The sequence below is a fragment of the Kwoniella europaea genome, chromosome 1, assembly GCF_036810445.1.
Source record: "Kwoniella europaea PYCC6329 chromosome 1, complete sequence".
NCBI lineage: Eukaryota > Fungi > Basidiomycota > Tremellomycetes > Tremellales > Cryptococcaceae > Kwoniella > Kwoniella europaea.
In genome coordinates this window covers 13,126,123-13,138,149 of record NC_089487.1, presented here as the reverse complement: position 1 = coordinate 13,138,149, position 12,027 = coordinate 13,126,123, and the positions used below count along the sequence as shown (strand labels likewise).

General features: G+C 43.5%; 5 protein-coding genes across 5 annotated transcripts; 2 read left to right on the top strand and 3 right to left on the bottom strand.

The window, feature by feature from the left end:
- Nucleotides 1-280: 280 nt before the first annotated feature.
- Nucleotides 281-1,209, bottom strand: V865_005005 (uncharacterized protein; the record flags this gene model as incomplete). The annotated part of the gene is made up of 5 exons (XM_066228778.1): nucleotides 281-522; nucleotides 609-701; nucleotides 787-860; nucleotides 921-931; nucleotides 1,006-1,209. 5 exons carry the CDS (start codon nucleotides 1,207-1,209, stop codon nucleotides 281-283), a joined length of 624 nt encoding a protein of 207 aa, XP_066084875.1.
- Nucleotides 1,210-1,923: 714 nt separating this feature from the next.
- Nucleotides 1,924-3,581, top strand: V865_005004 (ferrochelatase; the record flags this gene model as incomplete). The annotated part of the gene is made up of 6 exons (XM_066228777.1): nucleotides 1,924-1,941; nucleotides 2,138-2,605; nucleotides 2,768-2,874; nucleotides 2,948-3,022; nucleotides 3,096-3,282; nucleotides 3,363-3,581. 6 exons carry the CDS (start codon nucleotides 1,924-1,926, stop codon nucleotides 3,579-3,581), a joined length of 1,074 nt encoding a protein of 357 aa, XP_066084874.1.
- Nucleotides 3,582-3,682: 101 nt separating this feature from the next.
- V865_005003 (uncharacterized protein) lies at nucleotides 3,683-5,397 on the bottom strand (the record flags this gene model as incomplete). Its single annotated transcript, XM_066228776.1, has 6 exons — nucleotides 3,683-4,006; nucleotides 4,098-4,302; nucleotides 4,409-4,745; nucleotides 4,851-5,088; nucleotides 5,159-5,237; nucleotides 5,300-5,397. The coding sequence occupies 6 exons, from the start codon at nucleotides 5,395-5,397 to the stop codon at nucleotides 3,683-3,685; spliced, it is 1,281 nt and encodes a 426-aa protein (XP_066084873.1).
- Nucleotides 5,398-5,631: 234 nt separating this feature from the next.
- V865_005002 (uncharacterized protein) lies at nucleotides 5,632-7,319 on the top strand (the record flags this gene model as incomplete). Its single annotated transcript, XM_066228775.1, has 4 exons — nucleotides 5,632-5,929; nucleotides 6,011-6,483; nucleotides 6,592-6,794; nucleotides 6,869-7,319. The coding sequence occupies 4 exons, from the start codon at nucleotides 5,632-5,634 to the stop codon at nucleotides 7,317-7,319; spliced, it is 1,425 nt and encodes a 474-aa protein (XP_066084872.1).
- Nucleotides 7,320-7,477: 158 nt separating this feature from the next.
- V865_005001 (uncharacterized protein) lies at nucleotides 7,478-11,385 on the bottom strand (the record flags this gene model as incomplete). Its single annotated transcript, XM_066228774.1, has 19 exons — nucleotides 7,478-7,540; nucleotides 7,605-7,635; nucleotides 7,692-7,758; nucleotides 7,849-7,877; nucleotides 7,949-7,981; nucleotides 8,043-8,148; nucleotides 8,215-8,273; nucleotides 8,344-8,397; nucleotides 8,463-8,470; nucleotides 8,532-8,648; nucleotides 8,724-8,795; nucleotides 8,878-9,059; nucleotides 9,148-9,360; nucleotides 9,442-9,594; nucleotides 9,665-9,819; nucleotides 9,879-9,956; nucleotides 10,027-10,115; nucleotides 10,188-10,280; nucleotides 10,411-11,385. 19 exons carry the CDS (start codon nucleotides 11,383-11,385, stop codon nucleotides 7,478-7,480), a joined length of 2,577 nt encoding a protein of 858 aa, XP_066084871.1.
- Nucleotides 11,386-12,027: the final 642 nt, after the last annotated feature.

Genomic DNA, 12,027 nt, shown 5'->3' with positions numbered 1-12,027 from the left:
AAAAGGACGATTCACGGTAATGTTTGTAAATATGAATTGAGAATCAGGATATGGAATAGATCATCATAGAGACAAGATATAACGTGATATACCAAATTCATGACCGTTTGTCATAAACTGGACTATGATCGCTTGATGGACTGCTGAATTCCCTCAGAGCATAATGCATGGTATCGTATATCAGTTAGAGATGTTCGTTTGATCATACTGTACACTCTTATTCATACACCTCAATCACACCACAGCCGCTAGTTCTTTGGACTCAATCTGTTGTCCTTCCTCAAAAAGGCAACACACTCCCTGCACCTCTCAAAGCCATTTGTCCACCGAACCTCAACGTCGTTATACCCCCAGGGAAGTACGCTGCCAAATAAGATAGAAGAGCGACAACCTGGATGATAGCTGCTATTAACGTTCCGATGGTGGATCGTATACCGATAGCGAAGAATAGGGTAAGAGCGAGCGAGCCGAAATATGCTAGGGAGAAGGGAAGTCGTTCAGGTGATAAGATATGCTTGAGATCTGTGAGAAGAAAAAGGAATTAATAGTCAATATTGCCTTACTGAGGCCGAGGGTGAGGATGAAAGGTTGGATGGTTGGGTACTTACGATTCCAGGGACCATGTAAGATTGCGAAACCTAACATGAACAAACAACTTCCTAGAGTGAATGCTAATGCGAATTTACGTGGTTTTATAGCGACTAGATATATACAATGTATCATGGGATTCAGTTGATTGTTGTCGGTTGACTGAAATATCTGTTTTACTGATAGACAAAAACTCACGTATAGGTAAGAATAAAAAGGCTACACCGAAACATGCTATACCCCCTGCACAACACGCTAAGAAACCTAGGAATCTATTCGAGGTTTATCAGTTATGTTCCTTCGTGCATCTCAACCAGAAAACGATAACTAACCTTTCCCACCGCTATTTCGACCAACGACCCATACCCATCGAAATCAGCTCTGACAATCCTAAACTGGAGAAGTGAGACGACCCACCGATAAAGCAAAGTAGGCTTCCTCCTCCTGACTCCTCCCCTCGTTCCTAAGTGGTATATACCCACTCATACTATTCCATACCCTCCCCAGGGGATTACTTCCTTCCTGCTGAGAGGAAGAACGCTGCGAATCATCTTGAACGGAATTGGCCCATCGGAATCCTGATAATTGAGATCGGAATGATTGTTGCGCTGAGGCGGACATGGTGGGGAGTAGGTTTGTTGCTGTGAATGTATGTATGGTATATGTAATGCGATGTGCTTAGCAGGGAGAAACATAAGGCTACATAGGGGGAGGAATGGTTGAACTTGCTCGGGCGTTGCTGTGATTCGAGACTCACGGTGCAACTGCTCGAGTATGCGACTACAATATGATATCGATTACAATCTGCATTACAAAGCTGTGGTAATGGTAAATTGATCCCGTTAACGAAACATGAGATGGTCTGCAGTAGCCAATACCCGATGGATGATTCGACGATCATGACGTTGGCCGTTTTCGACTTTTCAGACTTTTCAAGATCAACCTTCACTCATTCCTATATATCTCGTATTCAACGTTGATCAACTCATCAGCATCATAACCGGTTTGACTTCTACTTCCCGAGGGTCTGATATAGGGCAACTGGAATAAAATTAGTCTTCTCCAAAATGATCTTTCAACGACCGATGACAGCTCTTGCTCGTCCGTCAAATCTCATCGCATCCACATCCCGGATCGGGTTTAGGAGATCGTTAGCTAGTGTTAGAGATGTTCCCGTCACGAGCAAGAAACCGTGAGTCAGCTATCATCTGGTTCGGCGGGATCCAGGCTGATGTCGCATTCACATATGTAGACCGACAGGTTAGTCTGATTCTTCATCGTAGCTAAGCGAATTGCCACCTGACTTGATATGCCGTAGCTGTCGTGATGATGAATATGGGTGGACCTTCTACTGTGAGTATGCTCATCAAACCAAATCAATCACACTCAATTATATCTGCTATAACGATCTATCACATTTGAATGACGAGCGCTTCCAATGTCACCAAAACGTCATATGTTGTCCGTACAACGGCAGGCGTCATCGATTCTCTCGTCACATCGAAATAATCGCATATACTGACTATTTCCACTGTTACTTATCCTACAGATTCCCGAAGTGCACGATTTCCTATCCCGTTTATTCCACGATCACGACCTTATCCCCCTCCCATTCCAATCCGTTCTCGCCCCCGTGATCGCCAAAAGACGTACCCCGCAGATCGAAAAGCAATATACCGACATAGGCGGCGGATCGCCAATTCTCAAATGGACCAAAATACAAGGAGAGGAAATGTGTAAATTGCTTGATGAGCTTAACCCCGAAACCGCACCTCACAAACCCTACGTCGCTTTTAGGTATGCTAAACCCCTAACTGAAGATTGTTTAGAAGAGATGCAGAAGGATGGAGTGACAAGGGCGATAGCGTTTACACAGTATCCCCAGTATAGTTGTTCGACGACTGGAAGTAGTTTGAATGAGCTTTTCAGGTTAGCGAGGAAAGATGGGTATGGAGATAAGGGGTCGGTTGAGTGGAGTGTTCTGGATAGGTGGCCTACGAATGAGGGGTTGGTAGAGGTGAGTGAACATGATATTTTGGCTAGATCTAGATCGATATCTGAGGAATGGAGTGACCATTTGATCACGCTAAATGAATTGGCCAAGAGGAGGAATATAGAAGTAAACGAAGTGGTTCTCGTCAATACGGCAGACTGATTCCACTCTTATTGTGTCGATTAGGCATTCGCACACAACGTGAAAACTGCCTTGCAGCAGTATCCCGAAGAAAGGAGGAAAGACGTCGTCATAATGTTTTCGGCTCATTCGTTACCTCTCGAGATTGTCAAGTGAGTTTGAAATGATCATTGTTCTTGTTAAATGGATGAATCGGATTCAAGACTAACATCTGTACTCTCGCAGCCGAGGTGATCCATATACCGCTGAGGTAGCAGCGACAGTCCACGCAGTGATGACCAAGCTAAACTTTTCCAACCCGTGAGCCGAATGTCAATGTTTCTGGGAATGATCGTACATAACTGATCGACCGATGTATGATTTCTAACATCAGATACCGTCTCACTTGGCAATCGAAAGTTGGACCTAAAGCATGGCAAGGTCCTCAGACTGCTTCTGCTATAGAAGGATTTGCCAAGATAGGTAAAAAAGATATATGTCTGGTACCGATCGCATTTACAAGTGATCATATCGAAACGCTGTATGAGCTGGATATTGAGGTACAAGAGGAGGCTGAGAAGGTGAGTGTATATACGATTCCAAACTTCGTCCGGTTATCTTGTTCCTGTTGCTAAAAGCTGACTTGCGAGATTATGCTTAGCTCGGCGTACATTTAACTCGAGCATCATCTCTAAACGATTCTCCAATATTCATTCGAGCGATTGCAGATCTCGTATCGAACCATTTGAAAGATTTCCAACAGGGTAAAATCGGTCCAACAGGTCAACAGTTGTTGTTGCGTTGTCCGGGATGTACGAACCCCAAGTGCGGTAAGACGAAGGAATGGTTATCTACGGGTGGAGTTGGTCTAGCTGCTTAAGCCGCATGATCATTGAGAATATCATGACTTGCTAGTGTCATGTAGATGAAGATCCGATCATTTATACAACAACTCATCAATGCATTCATATCATAATATCATTACAACACTTTCAATTCCTTTCTTTCTTCTTGGACATCAGGATTATCATCCTCATTGTCATTCTTGATCATTTCCAGCTCATTCTCCAATTGCTTTTCGATACGCAACCAACCTGATCTACTAAGTGACAGCAAAGCTTTGTTATAAAATGCCAACTTCCTTGGAATTGCCCCACCAGGTTTTGGAATACTGTACAATTGGTATAGATCGCTGAGGACATAAAATATCTTGGGAAGGGAAGGTTGGACGATTGGTGGGTGGATCAGGGGAGGTACGAGGGAAAGGAGATGTTGCAGTGTTGAGATGTTGGAATGTGATGTTGGCTGAGAGACGATGTTCGTACATAAGCACCGAGGACGAAAATATTGTGGAAAGGGTCCATATATATTCTTATATCACATTGAAGTCACTTACCAGATCCTCAACTATATTATCCCACACGTTGCCCCATGCTGAACTTGGATTTTCATACCTCACTGTTGATTTTGGATCGATCAGGAATGGAACCAGTTTACCGATATACTCCTTGACCTCTTGGGGTGTGACATTGGCTTGTTGGAGGTGGTCGGAAGAGAGTGAGGGGAGTCTGAAGGATAGTAAAGTGTGTAGGTAGGCGATGCTATCAAAGATGACGAATCAGCATGGGCCGGCTTGGCTGATACAAGAACCGCGAATTGTGCTACAACGTCAGTTTTGATGTTGATGTGACAGATATGTCAACTCACCATATGGCAACGGCGTTATAGATTAATTTCTGCCCTACACCATCAGGTGGTGAGATGGCATCTATAATTTCATCAGGTATCAGACCAGGTGTAGGAGCAGCCCGTATCCTAGTCTTCTCCTCTGCCTCATCATCATCTGCTTCTTCATTCTCTTGCAGCTGCTCTCCTTCCCACCAAGGTAATACATCTGGCACATCCCGATCCTCGTCCTCGTCTTTGGTAGCTTCCTCGAGCAGTTCCTTCGTCTCTTCCGAATCGGGATTTCTGAGGGCTGCCAGGAAGGCATCTCGATGTTGTTGAGGTAAGAGGTGGAATAGTTGATTTGAATCGATTGAATCTATGTCCAGTCAGATTGCAGATTGGATATCAGCTTGTTGTCCAGCTCACATTCACCTCTTTTTTATATCCCTCGATATTTCGTGGTGATGAGATTCACACTCACCTAGATCAACTCCATCCAGCTTCTGTAACAACTCGTCATATTCCTCTTCCTCCTTTTCCAGCTCTTCCAATTCCTTTAAGAAATCTTCAGACCCCTCTCCGCCTTCCGCCTGAGACTCTTCGAAGCGTCTCAACATCTCTACCATAGATTTCTTCTCTTCCAAGCCGGCTTTGGGGTCGGAGGCTATGGTCGAGAGGACAGTGGATTTGTAGAATGGTTCGGAGCATTGGGAGTGGGACTAATAACCAGGCTCGTGATTAGCAATTCTCTCCTCGAGGTGCTACTGATGACATGAGTATTAGACCTACCTCATCCCTGAAGCAGTCTAAAGAGCAATACAGGATATTGCATCTCGGACAAACGTATTTACTTTCTTTCTTCCGACATCTATCAAAACCAAAATTGATAAGCTCGTCTTGATCTTCAGGGAGGAGATTGAGCTCACCTACATTCCACATATCTTTTTATCGGATTTGGTCGATTTGTTAGGTTTCGGTACTGAGAAAGGTAGACGTATCTGAAGTGGTTTGGGCTGTCTTATCGACATCTTGGTGCGATTGGTACATGTATGTATACATCAAGAAAGATAGAAAAGAAGTGAGTAGGCGAGATTAAACGGACATGTTCGGATGGTTTGATCTCTGAAATTTCGGGAATTCGTTCCTGAATCTGCAAGCTCGACTTTCATCTCCAAAGACATCATTCAACTTTTCAGTAATCTCCTCTTGTCTTCTTCACCGTTCATCTATATCAACTACAGCTCTGAATTTAAGGACGCAAGATGCCAGCTCCTCCATCCGCAATCTACGCTACCCTCTCCTCCCCACTTCCTTCAAAACCATATATCCTCTCGATCAAACCTTTACCGACCAACCCACATCTCATCCTCCGTCATCCAGGACCTGACCTTACCTTGGTGGATAACCAGACTTTGCAACCTGTTGAAAGACTCACAGGTGGGCATCAGGGGAACGTCACTGCCATAGCCGTAGATCAAGAGGCCATTTGGTCGAGTGCGAAAGATGGGAGTATCGTCAGGTGGGATGAGAGGGGTAGAAGAGCAGGGACAGTCATAAGGGGTGAGCAACATCAAGTCACTTCACGAGTACTATATGGTATATCATATGGCCATGAGCTAAAGTATATCATCATGTATATAGCTGCCGTACGAAAACCTATCCCAGTGACTGCTCTTACCATCTCTGAGCGGGATCACCTCGTAATAGCAGGAACAGAGCTCGTATCATCCGAATCACATATAATGTATTGGGATAATCGTAATCCCTCTCAAACCATATACTTACATTCCTCAACTCATTCAGATGACATAACCAATCTATCCATCTTACCTCCAACATCAACTTTCCAATCATCTGCATCCAGTAGTGGGAATGGACCATTACCTCAAAGATTGTTATTATCCTCATCAACCGATGGGTTAATAGCGCTAAGTGATTTGAAAGAATCGGACGAAGATGAAGCTGTCATCTGTACGGAGAATTGGAATCAGAGTATAGCAGATTCGAATTGGTATTTGCATAAGGGGAAAATGAAGTTTTGGGCTAGGTCAGATATGGATGGCATAGCTACGTGGGATTTGGGGTTGGGTGGTGAGGCGGGAGATGAATTGGAGGTGAGTCAAGACGCAAGTGATCGTCAATCCAACAATCCACCTATAGTCATTCCACTTCTCTCTTACTGATGAATGGACTGGACTGATATTGTATACTATTTGTTACAGCTTCAAAACCATATCGAATACCCCTCATCATCATTCAAATTCAAATCTTTCAAACCTCCCAAACAAGGTCCAACGATCACTCAAACAGCAGCGGAAGAGATGGAATCCAAGATTCAGTTGAAATCAGATTACCTTATCGACGTTATACCGTCTCTCGGAGTAGGTAAGAATGGAGGTGCGATCACTGCTGTCGGTACGAACGAGTAAGTATATTCATATTCCATACCAACTTCATGAAGTCGATATATTTGCTAATCTGCGTATGTCATTTTGTCAGAGGCGATATAATCCTTCAACATCACTCTACATCTACAGATTATTCACCTTCAGCTTATCTCTTATCTGGTCCGTCGAAAAGTAGAGGGCACAAAGATGTGGTCCGAGCATTATACCACGATCTATCTAATGAAGCGATCTACACCGGATCAGAGGACGGGGTGATATCTGGCTGGAACCTCAACTCCTTACCTGATAAATTGGTAGTAGGCGATGACGAGATTGACCTATCGGGAGATGAAATTGAGGACGAAGATGAAGATATGGATGAGGAAAGTGAGATTGAAACTGAATCTGAAGAGAGTGATAGGAGTGATGATAGTATGGGTTTAGATGATGAGGAAGAGAAAGGTCCAAGGTATGGACCGATTATAGGTGGTGGGAATAATACAGATAAAGGAAAAGATAAGAGGAAAGAGAAAAGGAAAGGAAACAGGTTTGGTCCGTACTGAAAGACGATGTAAATAATGCATTTGATGACAACAATGAGAAACGACTATTCTATCGAGTATGACGTGGTCTATATGATCGTGAAATGAGGAGATGTTGATAGATGATATTGCAGATGCAAGTTGTGAGATGAGATAAGTTTGGTAAGACTGGTGTGTGCTTAGCACGTATCAACCAGTCTATTCTTCGGTTTTGTGAAGTTCGGTATTTGGTCCATTACAGTCTATCAGACAAGTGAGAAATCAGTCATCCTGCAATAGTCATGTCGTTAATATGCAGTCACTCACAATATTCGGGTCATTGTAGATCTCGGGGAACCTATAGACGACCCACCGTCAATATCTGAAACTTCACGCGCTGCACTTCTTACTCACATTGATATGTATTTGGCAGTAGGCATATCAGCCGGATCACACCCTATATTCCTCTTGTTGGGGTCCTCTATAAATGCCCAGATCAAGCGTCAGATCGGAATAGTCTCGAATTAAGGGAATAATCCCATTTATCATTGATTGGAATTTGTTCACTCACGATATACTCTGATATAATCGACTTCCATCCTATCAGGTAAAGTTGATGATCAGCAAGCAGTTCCGTTCGTACCTCAATCACACAGCTGAAGCCAGCTCACTTCACAGGCCAAAGCTTCTCCAGACCATCGTAACTAGAAGGATCACATCAAAGTCAGGGTCTAGTATCGATACCAGAACGTGTGAATGACTTACTCTACAGCACCAAAGTTTTCTGAAATACCAAGATTGATAATCAGATACATCGGTTCTTCCGATACTAGCCGTTGACCGACCATCGCTTCGTCATTCGGACCCATCGCTAAAAGATGAATGACAATCGTCAGTGATGAGCCTGTATGGATGAAAAGATACAGGCATAATTTACCTGCTCCACGTATGGTCCATGCTTTCTTGGCATTGTTGATCCAAGTAATATACCCATCTCTAAAAGTGACAGACAGATGTGAATTTGTGCCTCTCGGTGTGGGAAAGTATGATCGAACAAGCAACTCACGCTCCTGGGGCATACTCGAACCCATAAGTGGAGAAACAACCTGTATTTTGCTCACTAGAAATACAAATTACATCATTAGAATACTTCTAAAGCAGCCTTCGAGCTAAACACAGACATACTAGCAATTCTATATGAGAGATTCAACTATCAGCATAAGTTCCAGCAATTTTAAGAAATAGCCAACTCACTTGATCGGTGACTGATAATCCAGAAGTAGCTTGTTGGTATACACTTCCCATGTATTCGTTGATCTTCGTGACGGTATCATCATAAATTTCGTAATCTTTCGTTGAGGTATTGAGGAACTGACAAGTACAACAGTGCAGACTTAGCACAGCAATTTTCTAGCCAATCACTCTGGTAGATATGAAGAAACGCACATAGTAATGAGGATTGAAAGGTGCCCATTGACCAGATTGAGATACTTCACCTTCCAATAACTCGGAATTGACCTAACAATGTATTACCACCCAATATCGTCAGTCGCGTTCTGATCAATGATGGGCAATGGGGTGTGGGAGCAATCACACTCACAGTCGCTTCGAACAAGTCTATCTCAGGTGCAGCTCTACCTTTGAAAGTGCCATTACTCAATTTTGGTCCTGGATGGGTGGTATCATCGGGGCAAGTACAGCTCGATAATCTCTGACCTGGGAGATAAGATAGCGAGTAATCGTAATTGGGATCACCATCCGTAGTTGTCAATTCGGGTTTACCTACAAAGTATCTCCATTCAGTCCATACTCTCGATTCTGGGCTGACTGATGTGATAGGGATAGGAGCGAGAACTATCACCGTGCTCACCATTTAGCGTCTGATTGGGTAAAGTTCCAACATCACACGAATCATAACTATAAGGCCACATCCCATCTAATGATCCACCATAACCCGCTCGACCCAAATTACCCATCGTCCAGATAGCAGGCCACAAGCCGTACACATTGCTTGTTCCGGGTAAAGATACTGATACTTCTACGTATCCTCCTGTGAAACACATTTGGTTCCATGTCGATATCACTGTGACATACAGAAATTAGTTTCAAAGCACTGTAAATGGAATAAGATAGGAAAAGGAAGAGTTTGAAGTTCCAGACTCACTACCACCAGTATAGTTCATACCGTTCGTCGTTACTTTATCCAAGGTCATCTCCAATTTACCGTCCTTGGTAGTTACCATTCTGGGATCATACCATTCTAGATTATTGGTTTGCCAATAATGCAGGTCGACAGCTTGCCAATAAGGGTCATCGCCTAATTGGTAAGAGAACATACAATGAGATCAGTCGCTTGAACACTTAACAAGATCATCATGATGACTCACCGCCGTAAAACTTCCTTCCATCCCTATTGAATTCATCAGAAAAGACCAATTCCCATTCTTCGCCCGTTTCCAAACTTGTCCAGCTATATGCCGACGAGGGTGTATCTTTATCTATCAGTTGGAATGCTCCTATATCGGGTATCTGACCGGTAGAGCTGCAGACGGATATCAATCAGTACAGGAAACCGGTCCCAGTTAATATTTTCAGACTCACTTGATCCCTCCTAAATTGTATGCCCCATGCGAATTGATGGGTTTACTCAGATAATTATCTAATATCGGATAGCCAGCACTAGACCACCATCACGTATCAGGATATCATTCTCGCATCCCAATAAACGGAACAAACACGGTCCACTCACAAGAGGATGACCAACACCAATAACATAGCAAACAGACAGCCTAAATTCGCAGCCCCTCTCCAAGTAAAGATCGCAGCGTGAAAGCGGCTCTACGTGTATCATATCCTTCAGCGTTCATCTCACGTTACATTGGTGGATAGAAGTATAGATTCACGACTGACTTTCTTAGCTGGTCTATAATCGGGATCATGGAAATCATCATCTGGCTCTGGACCTAAATTTGACCATGTCGATGGATCTGCGGGTAAGGAGAACTACGAGTAGAATCAAAATTGATGTCAGTCCGTTATGATCTCATCAAAGACGATCACACAAAGTATACAACGATGAATTTGCCAAGTTTTGAAGGATCGGGTCTTCGAATGAGATAAGGAGGAAACTCACCATATCCGCCAAATGCTTCTTACCTCCCTTACTAGATATACTAAAATTACTATATCCATAACCCCTATCTCCATTTTCCGCGTAACTCAAATGATCATACTTTCTAAATTGCGTCAAGCTTTCCCCACTGTTTAGAGAATTGAGGGATACTCTCGACTCGCCGTACAAGCTCGGTAAGGGGTTGGAGTTGGTTACTACACCGGTTGGCTGGTCATAAGGCAAATATGATGGGGAGGAAAGGGAATAATCTAAATTCGGTGGATAGAGGGATACAGGCGATGGACCAGTCGAAGATCCACCTGCTGAAGCTGAAGCTGACGCAGAAGAAGATGAAGAGTACTGGGGCATATAGTAGGACGTTTGAGGTTTGTGTCCTGTGTTAAGGAAATTCGAAGTTTCTTCATTGACTCCTGCACCCGTTGATGAAACTTCAGATGATAAACTATCATTAGATTGTGATGATCTCAATCCCAGTCCTGTCCCTTTGCCTTTACCTTTCCCACCGTCATAGTAAGTTTCATCGTTCCAATCCCTATCTTTGGTTGGATATCCCCTCGAATCGTATTTCGGTACGGGCAAACCATCAATCTTCTTAGGTTTAGTAGGTGAAGGTGTCCCATTACCACTTAATTCTATCCATCCTCCCTTGTTCTTTGATTTACCCCTTTTGAGACTATCCGTAGGAGACGGGTAATTGTCATTCTCAGATCGGAAGGTATCGACATTAGCCTGAGTAATTGTATTGGAATACCTAGGTGAGACCACACGAGATCGTAAGTTTGATGGTGAATCTACGTTGAGTTGATTGTGTGCATGAGCTGCTGGTGAGTTCTGTATACCGGTGGCAGATATGACTCTACTTGCTTGTTGGTTGATATTGCGTTGAGTGGGGGTAGCATTGCCATTTTGTCCTGATGAGGATGAGGAAAAAGAGGAGGATGGATGATTGCGAGAGAAAGGGTAAGAAGGGGCCATCTCGGTTGATGAGATATACCTTGATAAGGCGACAGTCGAGTCCGGTCGGTGGGTGGAAGTGATAGTTCCCGCAGTAGTCGTGTCGTAGTCTGAAGATCAAGTGAAGATCATTGATTTTTACTGCGAGATTGCCATGAGATGAATCGAAGACGCGTCTTTGATTTTGTTGATTTTGATTTTACAATCTCTCTACTTCTTAATCCGAGACGAAACACAGAACGATCGTCCTCGACAAGGAATGTATCGACAGATAATCAACCAATTGCACAAAAGAGACGAGCATGTATTGAGTGATGAGAATCGTTGAGGTAATACTGCCTTTTGGGTGAAATGTGAGATTCAACCCATAAATAACATTCTCAGTTCTTATTAAAAATCCCACGAGGTACAGGGAAATTCAAATAGAATAAAGCATAAACTCAGGTTGATCCGATGTTAACATGGGTACAGGAGATAGTACGGCTGAATCTCCGATTTCTCTTTGAATTGTACTTGGCGTCTCAGCAAACTCAACATACGATATGTCTAATGAGAAACGTGAATATGGGTATATGATCATGGTAACACTGCAACTATCTCGAACGATCCTGCTAGGAAGGGGGACGCGCCGAGACAATTCTTCGTAGAGCCTGGGGGTGCCTG